Source organism: Brienomyrus brachyistius, chromosome 5, assembly GCF_023856365.1.
Source record: "Brienomyrus brachyistius isolate T26 chromosome 5, BBRACH_0.4, whole genome shotgun sequence".
NCBI classification, from domain to species: Eukaryota; Metazoa; Chordata; class Actinopteri; order Osteoglossiformes; family Mormyridae; genus Brienomyrus; species Brienomyrus brachyistius.
In genome coordinates, this window is record NC_064537.1 from 34,957,175 (window position 1) to 34,978,214 (window position 21,040).

Here is a 21,040-nt window from a genome sequence, read left to right on the forward strand (position 1 = left end):
TACACCCAGACAAAGTCATTATCTGCAGTTTTCTTTCTTTGCTGTGAAGGGGTTGTTACAGTGGCCCTAAGCAGGAATTAAAAGCTTTTTTTTACATTAGGCAGAAATGGAATAATAATAAGTTGATGTGATTATTATAAATGGTCACACTGTCCAGGGTGTTCTCCTGTCACATAGATCACATGTTATTATCAAGAAGCTTCTGCTGTCCCTGCAGTTACACTTGGCAGAGTACAGACCAGCAGCTCTTTGCTCACTCTGAGAGAGATGGGGGTTTGTTGCGCGTCACTGAGGCAAATGGCTCAGACAGCTGTGCGATGACATCACACAGGTAATCCTTTGTCATATGGCTGTAGGGTGATGCATATCACATTTAGAACATTATGTTCTAATGGGGCTTCCTTAAATCCTATAAAGGAAAGCCGGATAAAAATGGACAGTGCTGAGCAAATAAAGTACTTTTTTACAACAAAGCAGGTGATTTATATATTGAGTGACCATTGCTGAAGGTTTGTAGTTATATCCATCCATCCATCCTTCCACCCATTTTCCACACTGTTTACCATGTGTAGGCTCACAGTGAACTTGGATCCGACCCCAAGAAGCAGAGGATGCCAGTACAGTGTATAATTCTACTGCCATATTAAGATATATTGGCTCAGAGCATCTGTTGATATCTTACTTGTGTTGTTAGTGTCCGTTGTGAAACTGTCATCTCCATTTGCAACTCATAACTGCTGAATTTGATTTCAAGAACAGACGAGCAAATTATCTCTTATAGTAGTTCTCTTTATTTTGTCATTCATCAATGATTTCGCAGCGTTATTTTTGTGCAGAGTATAAGGTATGAATTGAATATTACAGGCAGTGCTTATGATGTACAATGGCCATTTATGAAACCCAGTGAAGCATCTGCTTGTTAATGAAGAACAAGGGTCAACATCTGTCCTTGGCAGTCCCATTCAGTCCAATTGATTTGCTATGCTGCAAGAATGGCCTCATTGCTTGCTGCATACTGAACTGGATCAGCCTCTCTTCCAAACACAAACAGAATAAAATATCCCATCTTCCCTCTTCCATGATGTCTTGCGAGATGTAATGAGGGTAGGGGGCTTTTGATAAGTGGGGCATGAAGGGGAGGGGATGCAGTTTACTTGCGTGGAGTGAAGGCCATGCAGGGATGCTTACCTGTCTATCTGCCTGCCTATTTACTTGCCTCCCTGCCTTCTTGCCTGTCTGTCTGCCTATCCGTCTGCCTGTCTGTCTGCCTGCCTGCCTGTCTGTCTGCCTACCTGCCTGTCTGTCTGTCATACTGTCTGCACGTGTGACTGGCACTCTATGGCTTGGAGCTGCTGGCTGGACCAACATTCATTTATCAGCTTGTGTGCATCACATTATCGTCTGCGCGATGCTCTGTCTGTGAGCTAAACTGCCCAGTCCCAATCAGAAGCACTGAGATGGGAGTGAGATGGGGGAGGGAGCCAGAGCATGAGGTAGAAGGGGGGAGGGAAAAAGAGAGGGAGAGAGAGAGAGAGAGAATGAGTACAGGAGCACCAATAATACTAACACACAGGCTGGCACACGAGCAAAACGGGAATCCAGCAGGAAGACGAAGGAGCTATCGCATCCAGGAACGGGAAACAGAGCGAGGGAGAGGAGGTGAGAAGAGTGAGGGGGTTTCCCTTTGTGTGCGCTGATTTATGGTGCCGGTGGCCAGCAAAGCCAGCGCAGGGGGCAGGGATTCAGCCATTCAGACACCCTGGTTGCGAGGGCTTTTCAGGGCGATGGTGCGTGTCGGAGAGTAGCTAGACTATTCAAACTGGGAGTTGCTCTCACTTTCCATTCAGCCCCATGTCCTCACTGAACTGGGCTTCTGTTAGATCTATGTGGCAGGTTTTTGGATGGATGCTCAGCATTGGGAAAGGTAAGGTAACTTAATTTACATTGTGAGAAAAAATACCAGGATGGTGTATGTGTGATGGGTGCCGTTTTTTTTTTTTTTTATTGGAGGGGGGGGCTTGAATTTTAACTCCTTTTAGATCTCAGTCTTCTCTGTAGTGTCTGACACTGTGATTTTCATGTATGTGTAATTCTGTGTGGTCGTGATCTCAGCGAGACCCTTATCCTGACCTGCGGTGCTGTGAGACGCATGTCGATTGGTCAGGTGGAGGTATGGTTCAGGTGACAGCTGAGCTATGGCGTGTGAGGCAGAAGCCAAACATTTTGGTGGAGGGAGCAGTATTAACGGGCTACAATTCATTGAATCCTTCATTTCTCACCAGGTATTGGATCCCCAACAGGCAGAAAGGGCTATAGGGGCTGGCAAGGCAGAGGGTCTCTGCATTCCTTAGCTCTCAGCTGCCCGTGCCTGACACTGCCTGAGGATACGCAGCAGTTGTTGTGGTGTAACGTAACTGCCCCCCCACACACACACACACGCCCAGCCAGCAGGGATGCCGTCCACCCACTCAACGCTCAGTTAAAAATGGATTCATCTCCGTGATTCTAAAACAGACTCATCTAGGCTGATTGCCAGGCTTTTTGGCTGTAGTCAGATTGTCTTGCCATGACCCTGTTGATATTTGCTAATAGATTCTAGGTGGAAATAGGAAAACAGTGTCTTATACTCACGTCTGTGTGATAACTATTGTATTGCTGCAAGGTCAAGTAATTTTGGTTCATCTTGGCAGTATTTTTAACCCATTTTCTACAAACCTATTACCATTTTAACCTCATAATCCCAATTTTCTATAGATTGTAATTAAGGAATTATGCTATTATAGTAATATTTTTTAAGGCTATAAATATCTATAGAGATTTTTGTTTTACTGTCTTCAGTAGGTTTAGTAAGTGATAGATATTTAAAGTATAGTTGCAGACTTAATTTATTTTACTGTTCATACAGTCTAGGTCATAGCATTTGGAGACTCTAGGAAAGAATCAAATAATGAAAAACATTAATAAGTCAAAGCTCAGTTACCATCTGAATGGGGATTAATCTTGGAGAATTGGTGGTTGGTTGAATTCGTGCAACAGACTATTCTGCCTTATTAACTGCCACAGAGAGGTAAGCTAATGTGCTGCAGATGTGTCCAGTGGTCACTGTGATCAGGTAGAGACCCCAGTGATGAAAACACCATTGGCTGTATGTTGATTGATGTGAGGAGGTTTGGGAGCCAAGTACATGAAAGTTCATTGGAAAGTGGGAAGACTCAAAGTACAAGAGCATAAGCCCACAATTTCCCTCAATCACACGGAAGTGGCAGATCAGGTCTGGATACTGGGTGGGTTATTGATCGGAAGAAAACGTTTTCTGATAGATGAGACCCACATGCTGTAAAGTGTGCAGGTTCTGTGATGCGATATCAGCGCTTTCTGGGATTAAGGATGTCTCATTGCATTTATAGGGTCATCTGTACAGTGTACATTCTTGTTTTTTGTATGATTTCACATAACCAAACTCAAAGAGTTAAATAAATATCTTCATTGTTCAGGTTCATCTCTTACAATTTCAGTGGTTGTTAGTGGAAATGGTAGTAGTAAGCTGTACATAATAATTCCTCCACTTAATAATTACAGATGTTCACGATAAATTAACATTTGGTGCATTAGGATGACTTGATAATGTTTGCTAATATATGTTGAGTCTTGACCTTTGCATTTGCATGTGGAGGGCAGTTCTGAGGCTCAGTCTAGTTCCTTCTCACTTTCACGTGTCATAAACATGCTTGTAAGGGCGACACAGTGGCTGAGCAGCTTATGATTCCACATTTTGACTTCAGATCCCAGGCCTGTGTGTGTGCAGGTTGAAGGTTGGCCTGTGTTTCCTTCAGCTGCCCTGGGTTACTCCCACAGTCCCAAAGCATGCGTTGGATAAATGGGCTTCAGTGTGCCCATGCCCAGTGGTGAACTGGCATCCCATCCAGGGTTTTAATCCCCCACCCCCACCCCCTGTAATGGGTAAGAACTCTGGAAGATAGATGGAGAAACATTCACCTGTTCTCTTTTCTAATTGAATTTTTTTTTCTGTATAGTTTAAACCAGCGTGACCATTCCCTGTGTCTATGCCTTCTATATTTTTTTTGTACAGTTTTAAATGCACAGTTGCTGGAGATATGATGTAAAATACTAGGAGACGTGACCTATTTTTCAAACTTCAGTTGGATTATTTCCTGTTCAGGGCATCTGGAGGACATCAAGTCCATTAAGACTATAAATAAAATTGAAGACAATCTGTGGATGGTGATATCTGACATGCCAATGGACACATCACACTTATGCTGTAACTTGAGTGATATCAGTCCGTCTTGAGTATTTTATGAAATGATGTGGGTTTGTATGAGCTCCTGAATACTGATCAGCCTGTTCTCGCCACTACCTGTGCTTTCATCACTTAGCACTGAGCATTGGCACGTTTGAGCTGTCTAAAGCTGTATACACAAACTGATAAATACTGGGTCGAGTCCCTTCATGCTTGTTTAGATATATTAAATTACAATCTAGGAAACCCCCAACTTATCAGAAGCTGTGCTACAAGTATTTTAATTTGTACCCCTCAATGCTAACAATCATTTTCTAACTAGCCTAGCGCCATATTTTGTACACACACACACACACACACACACACACACACACACATATATATATATATAACAGAATGTTAATAGTGGCAGTGATTGTGTTATCTGGGAAATGCATTGTGAATGGAGGTCTCATTACTCTGTACTGGAAAATGCAGTGAAAAGGGAATTTAACTTGGGTATCGGCCTCTGAGAAAAAGAGATACAGATGAATCGACTTGCTATTTGCAGCAGTAAGTAAAGGATTCTGGTAGCAGATAACATTGTTATAGGTGATGTGTGAGTGTTTGAAGTGTTTGAGGATGCATATATTGGCATGCCTGATCTCGAATTCATATATCAGGAGCCTGATGTGGGTGTTGAAATTAACAATACGTTTTAACTTCAGGCCAACTCATCTGATGTTAGCCTCCACAATCGAAGAAATACTTCTTGCATTAATGCTTGCATTAGTCCCCAGGTATGGAGGACCCACATGATTTAACTTTATGCAAATGGAAACAATGTATGACTATCTGACCAAATTACATTATGAAATTCACAGTTACTGTACAGATTAAAATCACTTAGCTGAAAAGACATGCTTCAGCATTATAAATAAATATTTGCGGAAAATAATAATAATAATACTTCTTGTTTTGCAAATACCGAGAAACTCATAACAGCCTGATAAATGAAATTCATCTGCAGTTTGAAAGCTCTTATTCCTCTCCAAAGTGTGCTAACCTACTGGAGTGCTGCTTATGGCATTCTGCAATGTTGATGGCATTTTATTATCCATCTATTCATCTTCTACCAACTGATTCTGGGTGGGGTCATAGGGGAGGGGGCGCTATCCCCCACAGCACAGCATACAGAGTGGGGAGATACTCTTAGCGGATTGCTAGTCCTTTGCAAAGTGGCATTATATTAATCACATTGACTGCAGACTAAATTTAATGGCAATATAAATGTGCCATTTTTCCAAATCAGCTCCTACAAGGAAGACCTGCTTGCTGGGTTGCTGGCAGGTTTCCTGCAGCGGTTACCAGGATGGCTAAGGGTACAGAAACAGCACCCCGTGTGCGTTCACGTCTCGTAACTGTCACATGCTTAGTCTAGCAGCAAGACTGTTTGCTGAAGCAGGGGGCTCAGTGGTGGAATCAGAGAGTAAGCAGCAGAACTGAGCCAGAGAAATGATCAAAGACCGGTCTGACTTATTAGCTTCATGCTTTAGGAAGGAGGCGTGTGTTTCCCACTGCCTTATGCTGTGGGTCATGTCCTAACCTTTAGCTTTTGGAAGAACAATGATTTGTGTCCTTCATGATTGACCAGCTATCTCAAACTCTATAATTCCACAATATAGTGATAGCCTCCTTTAAGTCATTCTGCACTAACACGGGAGTATCAATTTTTGTATGAAGTTATTGGCACAGTAGCTTGAGGTGGATCTGCTGAAGGAGAAACAGAGACATACATGATGCTATCACTCCTCTTTTATGCTGTCAGATTCATCATGGTCACACGAACACATGTTTATTGTGGATTCTGAGGAGAACAAAGTAGGAACTCCACTTAATCTGAGCTGAATATAGGGAAACGGGGAATCCTAGTGACTCTTGATTCATGTGCAGGCTGTTATCTCAGGAGGAACTGACTGCAATGGACCATCACAGTAAGCTGACAAATGCATAGCAAAACATACAGCTATTTGTGCTAAACTAATTCCAGTTTTACCAATTTAAAATGAAAACAACTCTGTGAAGCCAAACATTTGTTCCAGAATAGGATTTTGGAAAAGTCATCATCAAGGTTTCTTCAAAGGCTGCTTTTTACACAGGATTTATGATGTGGGGGGGGGATCCCCTAGAGTGCAATGCTTCTTAGGAGGTTAAATATCCATCCATCCATTTTCCAACCTGCTTATCCTACTGGGTCGCGGGTGGTCCGGACCCTATCCCAGAAGCTACGGGCACGAGGCAGGGAACAACCCAGGACAGGGGTCCAGCCCATCGCAGGGCACACTCACAGACACATTCACACCTACGGGCAATTTAGCGACTCCAATTAACCTCAGCATGTTTTTTGGACTGTGGGGGAAACCGGAGTACCCGGAGGAAACCCCACGACGACATGGGGAGAACATGCAAACTCCACACACATGTAACCCAGGCGGAGACTTGAACCTGGGTCCCAGAGGTGTGAGGCAACAGTGCTAACCACTGCACCACTATGCCGCCCCAAGGTTAAATATCAAATGAAAAATATTCAACAAGGTAGAACACTGCAGTATTCTTTGAACAAGCTTGCAGGGAGTGAACACATATTAAGGACTCTGTTTTTTATATTTTTATTTTAAAAGTTTGTAGGGAAAAACACAACTGAATATGAAGCAATCCAGTATTATATATAATACTTGTGCTGTGGCCTTAAAATTGATTTTGGCTTATGTGGGTGGAAATATATCTCTCCTTTGCGTGTGCAACATGCAGTATTTTTCAACAAAGAAAAAGTGTATCGTCTGAGTCATTTTTTATGTGCAATATGTGTGCAGCCTGGGACTAGTATCTCTTGAGCAGAAAGCAATGCTTTTTGTAGCTTAAATTTCTCTCATTGTTTTTTTTTTTGGATTTATTTTATTGATAGTTGTAAATCGGTTCGCTGGTCCTGAAGATTGCAGAGTTAAAAAATTGCTTATGGAATGACTATGTAGATTTTGGAAATGGCAGACAATATATATGTATATATAAAATGTCTTTTTACTCTATAATGCAGAGAATAGTACAGATTGGTGTGTCCAAATCTTTGACAGGTACAACTGTAAAGATGTCACCTCCAGCAATCACTGCTGTTATGCAGTTATATTAGTCTCCATGACCACACACCCCTGAGTCCTTCTCATGTGCACCATGTTCTGCAGCTTCCTGTATGGTCAATGGCCCAAAGTTCATTTTCTGTGGTGTCCAGTCCAGCTGACTCTGGGCCCGTTGGGTAGAAGACCTGGGATGGGCCAGCTTGTGGAGATTTTTGTCCTGTTTGTCTAAATTAAGATTCAGTGAGTCTTGACAAAATTTCTCTGTAGGGATTTTAGTTGCTTTGGCCCCAGAAATTTCATCGATTCAACTTTTAACCACTTATCTCATTGAGGGTCACGGGGCTCTGGAGCCTAACCCAGACCCAGGCATGGGTGTACTCCATACAGGATGCCATATATGCAGTCATATCCTATGGTCAATTCAGAGAAAGCAATTAACTGAACTGCATGGCTTTGAACTGCAGGAGGAAACTAAATGAACCCCATTTTACATGAAAAAAATAGTATTTACAGTTTTATTTGTCACAAGTTTTCAACAGTACGCAGCAGTAGACTTTAAATTGCAAAAAGTGCCACCACACCACCCTTGTCTGTTTGCTTTATTTATCCAGAATATTACATTTACATTTACATTTACAGGATTTGGCAGACGCCCTTAGCCAGAGCGACTTACATAAGTGCTTTGAGACTCTGCAATGAATTTCCAATGCTAGCTCAATAAGGACCCAAGCTATGAATACTATCTCTGAGAACTCCATTGAGTAGTGCAGAATTTTTTTTTTTTTTTTTTAAACACACACCAGAATAAGAGTCGAGAAAGAATATAGAAGTTCTACGTCAGGTATTTCTCCAGAATATCTCCTTGATGATGTGGCTGTTGTGCTGTCGATTTCTTCACCAACACTCGAAGCCCCTTCTGAATATTATCAAAACAGTAGCATGTGGCGTGACCTGTTAACTCAATTAACCTGGCTCTGCATTTTTTAGATTGTCCATTCTTGAAAGTTTACCATATGATTGGCCACGACTCACCGGTTGAGAAACCCTACTTTACGATGTATTTGTAAAGAATAATTTAATTTGTGAGATATTTCACATGAGATTTCTCAAACAACTGTTTATTCCAAATTATCTACAGTAAAAAAGGACAAACTTCAGGGTTTCATTTTTTTTATTTTAGAAAACATATTCGCAATTCAATTTATGTTGCGATTGATATAGCTATTCTGGCTGTTACAGTTACAATTATGTGCAATTACATAAAAAAGAAACCATTTTCATTTGATATTTGAAACAGATTTTGATGTGCCGATATTATCACTGTAACCAGTGTCTTTGTTCGCGAATGTCAAATACTGCAGAACAAAAAGGATTGTGTCAAAGTATTGATTTAAGTTCCTGTTACAGCCTCTCAGCCTGTGTGAGCATTTCACCAAATTATCACCTCTAATGGTGGTAATTAGATTTCCTTACAAATCCCGCTTAAGGTGTTTTGGAGGGTTTTAGGAGGTGGGGTTATCAATCATTAAGTAAACCGAGGTGGTGAGAGCAGTTTCAGTAATGAGCAATAAGACAAAAACAAGTCAGCTGGAACAACATACTGATGTTTTGGCATTAGTGAGACCATATGCACTATATGGACAAAAGTACTGGGCAGCTGGCTATTACACCTATAGGAACCTTTATGACATCCCATTCCAAATCATTAGGCATCAATGTGGAGCTGGTCCCCCCCTTTGCAGCTATAACAGCTGCCATTCTTCTGGAAAGGCTTTCCATATTTTGAAGTGTATATAGGAATTTTTGCCCTTTCAACAAGAAGAGCATTTGTGAGGTCAGGCACTCCTTAAGGCCCTTAAGGCCTGGCTCGCAGTCTATATTCATCCCAAAGGTGTTCGATGGGGTTGAGGTCAGGGCTCTGTGTGGCCAGTTAAGTTCTTCCACACCAAACTCACCCAACCATGTCTTTATGGGCCTTGCTTTTGCACTGGGGTACAGTCATGCTGGAATAGAAAAGGGCCTTACCAAAACTATTCCCAAAGAGTTGGAAGCAAAATGTCTTGGTATGGTGAAGCATTAAGAGTTACTTTCACTAGGACTAAGAGGCCAAAACCCTGAAAAACAACCACATATCATTATCCCTCCTCCACCAAACTTCACAGTTTGCAACAGAGCACTGGGGACTTTTCACACTATGTGTCCGCGTACCTTCGCTACAAATACCCGCGGGGTAATATTATCTAACATCAGTAACATTAACTCGGAAAAGGACAGTTGCTCTTGAGCTTTGCTCGGTCACTAGTCGGGGCCAGGAAGACATTTTCCACCTTTTTTCCTGCTCCAACAGTAGTCTGCTTTCAGAGGGTTTTTTTGTGGTTTTTCTGCCTCCCTAGAGCAACTTCGCTTTATTTTGTTTAAACATGATTCAGCAGGAAGTTAGTCTCGGGTAGGTAATTGTCAATTTGGTTATTTTAAATGTTTAATTTCTAAAGGTGTTATCTCTGACCCTATCAGATACTTTAAAAAGTCCCGTTTTAACGCAAGTCTTTATTTAGTGTTTTATTGTACTTGGCATTTTATTATATTAACTATACGTTTATTAAATCAAGTAAAAGTTAAATACGGTATATAAATATACTGGGCTGGGAGTAAAGGATGGGTCATAGTGAGTTAGGTAATTATGGGGCCAGCTCAGTGTTGTGTCTGCAAGATGTTTACCCTTCTGGAAGCTTGCGTCCAGTCGGATTTCGTCTGTGAGCGATGTAAGTCAGTGGACTCACTCATGGTCAAGGTTCGGGACTTCGAGGAGGAACTGTTTCTCATCCAACACAACAGTGTGTTAAAGGAGAGAGCTAATATGCCTCTTAGGGAGACTGTGTATGTCACAAGTGGGGAGGGAGGAGAATGATGAATAGGTTGGTCGAGAGAGCTGGGTGAAAATAGGTCATAGACGTAGAACAGGGTGTACACAGTTCACAGAGGCGGTATCAATTGAAGTGATGGTGTGTAATCGCTTTCAGGTGCTTTCAGCTTTAGAGCCAGAAGAGACTGGGGAGGCAGGAGGGTCCATGGGCACTGAGGAGCCCCCTGCCCCCCAGAACAGGGAGGTTGTGGTAGTAGGGGATTCAATTATTATAGGTGTAGATAGTTACGTGTGCACCCGTGATAGAGGGTCCCATACGGTGTCTTGCCTGCCTGGTGCCCAGGTAGGGGACCTTCCTAATTGTGTGCACAGGCTTTTGGCCCCAATCGGGGTGGATCCAGTGGTCATGGTGCATGTTGGCACCAATGACATAGGAAAGGGCAGGAGGTCTGTTCTGCAGGATAAATGTATAGAAGTCGCGGATAAGCTTAGAAGCATAATGTCCACGGTGCTGTTCTCTGGAATACTTCCCGTGCCACGTGCAAGCCAGGCTAAGTTAGCTGAGATAAGGAGATTAAATGCATGGCTAAAATGGTGGTGTAGGAAAGAGGGGTTTAGGTTTAGACCTTCTGGAACAGGTGGGACCTGTTCAAGCCGGACGGGTTGCATCTGAACCAGAGGGGAAGGGGAGGCGTATGTGTAGAGTAGTTGAGGAATGTTTAAACTAGGGACTGGAGGGGGCAGGGAGGTTAGCTAAGAATATAGGTGGGGAGAGATGGAAAACCCCAATACATATTTAAAGTGGGCACTGTAAACGGCCTGCCCTTTGCGGTCTGTACTTAAACGCTAGGAGTATTAGAAACATAATTCATGATTTAGAGGCTTTTGTATAATAAGACACTTACGACATTATAGGAATAACTGAAACATGGATGAGTGAGAATGATGGAGAAGAATATAATATGGATGGTTATACGTTGTTCCATAGAGACCGGACAGGCAAGAATGGAGGTGGTGTTGCAGTATACGTAAAAGAAAACTTGCAGGCAAGGGAGCTCACTGATAAAAATAAGAGTACAGAAACTGTATGGATAAAACTATATGCTAAAAACTCAAATAATCTAATTGTCGGGGTTTGTTATACAGCACCTAATGTAGCTATAGAGGAAAGCAAAAATGATGTGGCGGTTATGGATGATTTTAATTTACCTGGGATACAGTGGGACACAGTCTCTGGCTCTTCTGTAAATGAATTTGAGATGGTGGAATTAGTACAGGATTGTTTTTTTACTCAGTTTGTTAATACCCCTACCAGGGGAGAAGCCCTTCTTGATCTTGTTTTCTCTAACAACCAGGAGAGGATTGGAAAATTAGAGGTTTTAGAACCATTGGATGGTAGTGATTATAGCATGGTTAAATTTGAGGTAAATTTTTGTGTCCGAAAAGCAAAGTTCAAAACAAAAGTATACAATGCTAGGAAGGCTAACTTTAATGGTATGAGACTGAAACTAGAAACTGTAAACTGGATGGAGTTAAATAGGAAAATGGTTGACGATGCATGGGAATCTTTTAAAAGTACATTGTTACAAGTGCAAGAAGAAATTAAGCATAAAGTGAGGAGGAAAAGGGCTCTCTTCCACAAATGGAAATGAACTAATTATTTCAAGACTAAACAGGAGTATCTAAGTCAATAGGTTGAGTTAAAAAATAACATTAGACACTCCAAGAGGAATATAGAAAGAAAAATAGCATTGGAGGCTAAGGATGACATTAAAAGTTTCTTCCAATATTTTAACTCCAAAAGAACTCTAAAAGCTGAAATCACTAATTTGCAGGATAGTAAGGGCCTTATAATTGAAAATGAAGTTGATATATTAACTGACTTTAATGATTATTTTACAAAGTTGTTTACAGTAGAGAACATGAGTAACTTGCCATCATTTAGTACAAATACAGCATCGTCTATGACCAATATATGTACAACTGAGGCTGATGTGGTACTACATTTACAGTATTTGGCAGACGCCCTTAGCCAGAGCGACTTACATAAGTGCTTTAAGACGCTGCGATGAATTTTCCCAATACTAGCTCAATAAGGACCCAAGCTATGAATTCCATCTATCCGAACACTTGAGAAAGAGCAACAAATTTTTATATATTTTTTTTTGTACACATACACACACACACGGAAAAGAGCTGAGTAAGAATACAGAGTACTACTTCAGGTATTTCTGAAAAAGGAAAGTTTTGAGTTGTCGCTTGAAGATAGCCAAGATTTCTGCTGTTCGGACATCAAGGGGGAGTTCATTCAACCAACTAGGTGCCAGGACAGAGAAGAGCCGAGATGTGTGTCGTCCTTGTGCCTTGAGGGGTGGTGGGACCAGTCTAGCAGTGCTGGAGGATCGGAGAGATCGGGGCGCTGTACGGGGTGTGATGAGGTCTTTTAGATAGGATGGTGCCAGACCATTTTTGGCTTTGTATGCGAGCATCAGTGTTTTGAATTTGATGCGGGCGGCTACAGGAAGCCAGTGGAGAGAGCGTAGCAAAGAAGTGGTGTGGGAGAACTTGCGAAGGTTAAAAACCAGTCGAGCAGCTGCATTCTGAATCAGTTGGAGGGGACAGATGGCACGCAGTGGTATACCCGCTAGAAGCGAGTTGCAGTAGTCCAGACATGAGATGACGAGGGACTGCACGAGTATCTGGGTAGCCTGAGTGGAAAGAAATGGACATATCCTCCTGATGTTAAAGAGGAGAAACCGACAAGAGTGAGAAAGACTGGTGATATGTCAGGAAAAGGACAACCGATCATCCATGGTAACTCCAAGGTTGCGAGCAGAACCCGAAGGACGGATCAGGGAGTTGTCACAAGGAGATCGCAAGGTCCTGGAGGGGGATGAGTCAGCCGGGATGTAAAGCAGTTCGGTTTTACTAGTGTTGAGTTTTACCTGGTGAGCGGTCATCCAAGGTGAGATGTCTGCCAAGCATGCAGAGATATTAGTGGAAACATGAGTGTCTGAGGGAGGGAAGGAGAGGATGAGTTGAGTGTCATCGGCATAGCAGTGGTAGGAGAAGGTATGTGAGGATATAACCTCTCCAAGAGATTTAGTGTAGAAGGAGAATAAGAGAGGGCCAAGAACTGAGCCCTGAGGGACACCGGTGAAAAGACAACATGGGGTAGATGTGGATCCATTCCATGTCACTTGGTATTTTCGGCCTTCTAGGTAGGAAGCAAGCCAGTGCCATGCCAAGCCACCAATGCCAAGACTCTTAAGGATGGACAGAAGAGTCTTGTGGTTGAGCGTGTCAAATGCTGCTGATAGGTCAAGAAGGATGAGGACAGATGACAGTTTGGCTGATCTGGCAGCATGTAGCTTCTCAGTGACTGCTAAGAGGGCAGTCTCTGTAGAGTGAGCTGCTTTGAAGCCAGACTGATTAGGATCCTGGAGGTTGCTCTGAGAGAGATAGAGAGAAAGCTGGTTGTAGACTGTTATGGAGTTTGCGAGGATCTCGTGAGGATAATTCTAGTTTTTCTTTGTAAAAGGTAGTTTTAACTGCAGTCACGTCTGAAGAGAATTTGGATAGCAGAGTACGGTAGGAAGACAGATTTGCATCAAGCTTAGATTTCTTCCACATCCTCTCTGCTACCCACAATTCTCTTCGGTTGGTGCATAATGCAGCTGAAAGTCAAGGAGCAGGGCGAGTTTCCTGGGTTTGGAAGACAGCGGGCAGAGTTTGTCCAAGGATGTGGAAAGTGAGGAGATGAGAGTATCAGTTGCAGACTCCAAGGCCAGGGAGGAAAAGGAGTCAAGGTCAGGAAGGTAAGACAGGGTGCAGGAAGCAAAAGAAGAAGGGGAGACAGAGTGGAGGTTTGGTCGAGTGGGCAAGAAATGTTGAAAACCGGGATTGGGCAAGACGGGTAGGGTAATGGTAAAGGATACAAAGTGGTGATCAGAAATATGTAGAGGAGTAGAAGTGATGTCAGTAACTGGAGAGGGACGGCTGAAAACCAGGTCGAGGACGTTACCTCCTTTGTGTGTGGGAGAGCAGTTGTTGGATGTTAGAGAGAAGGAGTCGAGAAAAGGGAGAAGACCAGAAGAGAGGAGCTTGTCATGGGGGAGGTTGAAGTCACCAAGGAGAATGAGAGAGGTGTCGTCAGTGGGGAAGAGACTGAGGAGAGTATCGAGTTCCTCTAGAAAGTAGCCTAGGGGGCCAGGAGGGCGGTAGACAACAATGACCAGAATATTGAATGGAGAGGAAACAGCAACTCCATGGAATTCAAAGGATGAAATGTTGAGATGGGGCAGAGAGAGGGGTGAGTAGCACCAGTTCCGAGATAGCAACAGACCTGTGCCACCACCCCTGCCAGTCTGGCAAGGAGAGTGAGAGAAAGCATAAGCAGAGGAGAGAGCTGCCGGGGTAGCCGAGTTGTCAGGGGATATCCAGGTCTCGGTCAGAGCCAGAAAGTCAAGTGAGTGGTGTGAAGCAAGGGCGGAAATGAAATCAGCCTTCTTTACAGCAAACTGGCAATTCCAGAGACCACCCAACACGCCTCGCTGGGACTGGGGTGTTATGGGAGGGTGGACAAGATTACTGGGTGTGCAGCGCCTGGATGTTGGGTGAGATCTTCTAGATCTAAAAGATAAGTGGACTGGGATAGGTCTAAGGCACATGTCTAAAGTGACGGTGTGAGAGAAAGAGGATTGGATAGAGTAGGAAAGAAAGGATTAGAAGTAGTAGAAACAACTAGACTGTTTGCCTTTACCCGTGTCTGTGGCAGAGTCACCTTCAATTTAACTCAGTAAGCCCTGCCCCCTAATTAACACCTTCAGGGAGACCGAAACTACACTTGATTGCCAGAAACTACACACAACAACAACAGTTTCAACCGAGTCCGAGACAGAAAGTAAACAGAGTTCTACCTTACTAGCAGAGAAGAAATCCAAAAACAGAGCTTGAAGCACACTTAGTATTGAGCTGGAGTCACCTTCAATTTAACTAAGCCTAGCTAAACTCAAAATAAATAAATGTCGGGGCCCTGATGGCATCTTACCTATAGTTTTAAAAGATGAGGGATATTCTTAACCAACCTTTAACTTTAATATTCCATAAATCGTTATCTGCGGGTGTGGTACCTTCTGATTGGAAGCATGCTAATATATAATAGAAGTAAAGCAGCAAATTATAGGCCAATCAGTTTAACTACCATTACTGGAAAAATAATGGAAGCTATAATCCAAGTGAAAATGGTAGATTACCTGGATGCAGATAACATTCTGAGGGATAGCTAACATAGATTTAGGAGAGGTAGATCCTGTTTAAGTAATTTACTTGAGTTCTTTGAGGAAGCTACAAGAGAAATCACAAAAACACAAAAAGGCCTACGATATAATCTACTTAGATTTCCAGAAGGCCTTTGATGTTGTCCCCCACAAACGGCTCTTGCTTAAGCTCAAGGCTGCAGGGATTTTAGGAACTGTAGCAGCTTGGATCGTGAATTGGTTAACAGACAGGAAGCAGCGAGTAGTTATTAGAGGCACAATGTCACTGTGGGCCTGTGTTCATAGTGGGGTACCGCAGGGTTCAATTTTAGGACCGCTATTGTTCATAATTTACATTAATGATACTGACACCAATACATACAGTAAACTGGTTAAATTTGCCGATGACCCCAAGGTGGGTGGTGTAGCAGATACTTATATAGCAGCAGATAGGCTACAATGGGATCTGGATTTAATTAGCGACTGGGCTGATACCTGGCAGATGAAATTTAACATATCCAGAACATAAATAAATGTAATGTAATCCATGCAGGATGCAGAAATATAAAATATAGATATTTTATGGGTTCCACTGAAATAAAGGTAGCTGATTACGAAAAAGACCTCGGTGTGTATGTTGATGCTTCCATTTCCCACTCTTACCAGTGTGGGAAAGCAATAAAAAAGGACAATAGGATGTTGGGTTACATCTCTAGGTGTGTGGAGTTTAAGTCAAGGGAGGTGATGCTACGATTATATAATTCCTTGGTAAGACCCCACCTAGAATATTGTGTGCAGGTTTAGTTACCATACCTTAAGAAGGACACTGCTGCCTTGGAAAAGGTGCAACGTAGGGCTACGAGAATGATTCCTGGTCTTAGAGGAATGTCTTATAGCTGAGCTGAATCTGTTTAGCCTCGAGCAAAGGAGACTATGGGGGGACTTGATCCAGGTATATAAGATTCTAACAGGTCTGGATGCTGTTCAGCCAAATAGTTACTTCAATATTAGTTTAAATACAAGAACTCGTGGCCATAAGTGGAAATTAGCGGGAGAACATTGTAAAACAAATTTGAGGAAGCACTTCTTTACACAGCGTGTAGTTAGAGTATGGAATAGTCTTCCTGCTAGTGTAGCGCAAGCTAAAACCTTGGGTTTCTTTAAATAAGAGCTAGATAAGATTTTAACAACTCTGAGCTATTAGTTAAGTTCTTCCCAAATGAGCTTGAAGGACCGAATGGCCTCCTCTCATTCGTAAATTTTAAAAGAAAAAAACTCCATTGCTGGCGTGTTCTTCTCATTACTGGGCTCTTGAGCAAGACTCTTAACTTCAAAAAACGAGCTCCAGGGGCTCTGGAAAGCTGACTCACCCTGTGTGTTGACCCCAAGTATCATGCCCTGTATGAATAGATGGATAATATAATGCCCCGTACATGTGTCTCATTAAGATCAATGATGGCTAAATAAGAGTTATTATAAACTTATGGTTATATAAAAAATGCAAATAAAGTATCATTAAATGCAGTAGGCCTAGCTCTCAATTTCAGTAGAAAAAAATTGTTTATTGCTATAACAAGCCTGCTGCAGTCTTTGGAGAAAGAGTGGTACAGTATGTATGAAATACATGTTATATCAGATAAAACATTTAAAGTGATATAATAAGGAGAAGCAGAGAAGAGGAATTTCAGAACTTATGATGGCAATCAGAGCAGGCTGTGCACTGAGCAGCCCCGGTCAGTAACTCTCTAAGAGTAATACTAGTAATACTGCTATGACATTGTTAAAACAACAACTGACAGACTCATTGGGGAAACAAATGACAAGTTGACTTGTAACAACCATGACCAGCACAACTAACATGAAGCCTGTTTTTATATAGTACATTCTCATTTTACTTTGCACAAACATGACGACACGCCTATCACACAAACTTGGTGGTTGCTTAAAAGAACATATAAGGCCTATGTTTTAATCGTAACACAGGGGAAGTTCTTCGCACAGACTGTGATGGGGCAGCAAAGTGACCCACTGCTTTGATGTTTAACAGTGACAAAGAGAGATCAGACGTTAGATTAATATAATGATTAGTGTGAATGAGTTTGAGGACTGGTCTGACATTCGTTAAGATTGACTATACTCAAGAGAACAAAGCAAAAGCAATGACACAATAATCAATCAAAACATTTCATTATGAATCCTGATGTAGCTGTCTTATCTGCCCCATACTCAGGTACTGTGCCTGATCGATGATCGATGCCATGCCGGTGCTTTCCGCAGGCGCAGGTAAGACTTCCTGTAATACAGAGTACATGCCACTCTGCTCACCACGCAAATCATTGCCTAATACATAGTATTGTTTAATGTTTTAATGTATATGTTAATCATTGTTTTTGTGGCTAATGACCTGTGTGAGATTAAATATACTTAAATGGAAAATTGTTTTCAAGGCGATATACCTTGCATTGATTTCTCAAAAGTGTTTTCAGTGTCTTTTACCTACAGAAGAGCATCTAAAAGCAAAATATGTGAAACAGTCGATATATGTAAAAAAGTTAAAGGTTATATAAATGTCTTTTAGGTGGCTCTAATGTTCTTCCGTATTTTGCAGTGTATTTCTTGTGTATAGATTTAAATGGGGAGAAGTGCATATGGTAGCTTATCTATTTCCTCCAAAACTGTAAGATCTCACTTAGCTGATATTAAATAATACCGGTGAAGTTAATCATTTTAAAATGTTGAAAAAATCTGTATTTTGTTTTGGAGGTGAATGACGTGTAATTAATGTGTAATTAATGTGCAATTAATCAAAAACATTACGAGGACATGGTGAATTCCGTGCACTCAAACCCAGGACTGCATGAGACGCTGGCCCTGCTTACTGCCCAGCTCCGCCCAGATGCCAACCACACGGAGGACATGGTCTTTCTGAGGGATGTCTTCAGTGAGAAGAGCCTCGCTTACCTCATGAAGGCAGGACATTTTGCATCATGCATTTCTCCTCACTGCATTTTTCCAGACCAGAGACTCTGGCTTCCATATATTTACACATTAGTTCATTTAAAAATCTTTTTTTTTACAATTTCTGTAATGAACAGTTAACAAAATTGAGCTTAAAATGAATGATGGTAAATCCTTTTAATCCTGTGCAGTAGCATGTGGCTCAGTGGGCTAAGCCTCTGTGGTTGTGATCAGAAAGTCTCCAGTTTGAGGCCAGCCTCAGGATATCTGCAGGTCCTTGAGCAAGACCCTTAACCCCAGCTCCCTGGGTGCTGAACTGAGTGGCAGTTTGATGTCATCTATAGAGAGTAAAATGGGAGAGGAGTAAAGCGAATTTCCCCATGGGGATCAATAACGATCAGTTACGATTGAAAATATCCTTCATAAATGGTGCTTTCTGATTATATATGCTGCTTTGTTTTCTCATTTTGCTAAATATAGCGAAATACCAATAGATTAAACGAAGATACCGGGAGACATGCTTACAGACAAAATGACTGTGTCTTTCAGATACATGAGAAGCTGAGACAGTATGAGCACCTCAGTCCCACTCCTGTTCTCCACAGTGCCTCCTCTCTGGCAGAAGATGTAAGTTCAGTCAAATCAAAATTTTGTACATCCATCCATCTTCTATCTACTTATCCTGCTCAGTGGCATGGGGAACCTGTAGACTGTAGACCAGTTGAACACTCTGTGACTGTGACTCTTTATACTCAACTGGTAGGTTGAAGCAAAATCTTGGTCTGGATTTTTAATTTCTGGACCTTAAATGCCCACCTCTGACTTTCAGACAGCACAGGGCTCAACGCATAACTGTGGAGTCTGCTTGAGTAACACTCACACTTAATCCTGCTTTCACTTCTGGCATTGTTCTCCCCATGCACTGTGGTTCTCATGAGGCTGCCTCTATTAGGCGACCGGGCACCTTGAACTTACCTATAGAAGGTGTACATATGTGTTGAATAAAGACTTGCATCTCATCCAGGGTGTGCCCCAGCCCTGTGTCCTATTCTGCCTGCTATAGGTTCCAAGCCGCCCTGTCCTCAGTAAGCCTTGAAACCTTAATGATGTACTGTATGTTATAATGTGCTACTCTGCATGTTACTTTGCCAGCAGAACTCATGTGAAATAAATTCAATAAATCCAAAACCATGAACCCAAATTCGAACATATTCTTATCATCATGTCTGTGAATTTCTCAGCCATCTCAGCTATTTCACACCTTACTGTCTAATTCGTAGAGGCATTTACTGCAGTGGTAAAGTGGCCATTGGAAAGGTGGTTTAAAGCTGGCAGGCAATGTAAGTTCACTGGGAGCAGCCAATGATGAGAATACTCATCCAGAAAGGCCTCCCTGATCTGCATGTGACAGAAGGAAATGTGCTTGGCTCCGGGCCAAGTCAGCGTGCAGGCAGCTGAAAGGCTCTTCATCTGTTGGCATATATGTGCATACAAAAGGGCTACAGTATATGAATTTATATCAGCTTACTCTGGGCACTACATAATGACCACTGACGCCAGTTATGGGTCATTGTTGTAAAGAATTTCAAGTCCTTACTCAATAAATACTCAATAAATACTCAACAATACATTACATTTCCATTCTTAAAACACAGAGAAATATTTTTATATACTGTGTTTGACCTCTATCAGTACCAAATATATACATATAGTACTGCTATAAACTACCATATACTGATTTATGGTAACAGAGTGAAAACAGTGGGAAAATTGTGTATTGTGTCTGTGAAGTATCATAATTCCATCAAAGTTTGGTCAGTTTAGATATTGTTCTTTAGGTTCACCATAATGTGTAAAGTATATACACAATTATAATATAATAATAACAATAATAATAATGATAATAATAATAATTTTGCAAATAGATGAATGAGTTTTTTATTTCTGATGTGTAAATGATAAAACAGTCCAGCTCCATAAAGTAAAGTTTTCCTACACAGATATTTTTGAGACCTTTTAAACTTGTTAGTAGTAATAATAACAGGCTCAAATCACACACAACCACACATCCCAAATCCTTGGGCTTATAAACGAAAGATAAGTGGTATTAATGTTTGGTAAAACATTTGCTGGATTCCGAGTGGGTGCGGTCAGAGATTCTCAGCAGAGATGATTGGTTGACAGGTGGCCGAGGAGTTGCAGAGCGGGCCAATGAGCAACGACGAGAAGGAACTCCTGCAGCTGCTGACAGCGCCACACCTTAAGGTGCCTGCTAACATGCAGACCGTCACCATCAGCTCTGCTGCTCATAATGCTAATGATGATGAGCAGATAATGGGCTCATACAGGTTTTCAGTGAGACTAAAAGTTTAAATTAATGTCTCTGACAAACACATTTTTAGCTTTTTTTGTCTGTCTGTAAATGTCTTTGATTCTTTTCAGCAGAGTTCTGTAATTAGGAAAGGGTTTCCCACTCAATTTTACTGATTTATTTCATTTTCATGGACATATATAACAGCATATTAAATGTACTAACCACACCACTCACTTCCCAATTTACTGAAATGTCTTTGCCCTGACATTTGCC

At 41.8% G+C, this 21,040-nt stretch overlaps 1 protein-coding gene across 4 annotated transcripts in view; it reads left to right on the forward strand.

Moving 5' to 3' along the window:
• The first annotated feature begins 1,528 nt into the window (after nt 1-1,528).
• The window catches only part of LOC125741785 (MAGUK p55 subfamily member 3-like), a 36,848-nt gene continuing 17,336 nt past the window's right edge, over nt 1,529-21,040 (forward strand). The window contains exons 1-5 of one of the 4 annotated variants that reach the window (XM_049013126.1): nt 1,529-1,659; nt 17,726-17,778; nt 18,316-18,465; nt 19,003-19,080; nt 20,638-20,718. In XM_049013126.1, coding sequence (XP_048869083.1) covers nt 17,749-17,778; nt 18,316-18,465; nt 19,003-19,080; nt 20,638-20,718 — 339 coding nt within the window. In that variant the 5' untranslated portion in view covers nt 1,529-1,659; nt 17,726-17,748. The other 3 variants (XM_049013128.1, XM_049013127.1, XM_049013129.1) reach the window with 3 other exon arrangements.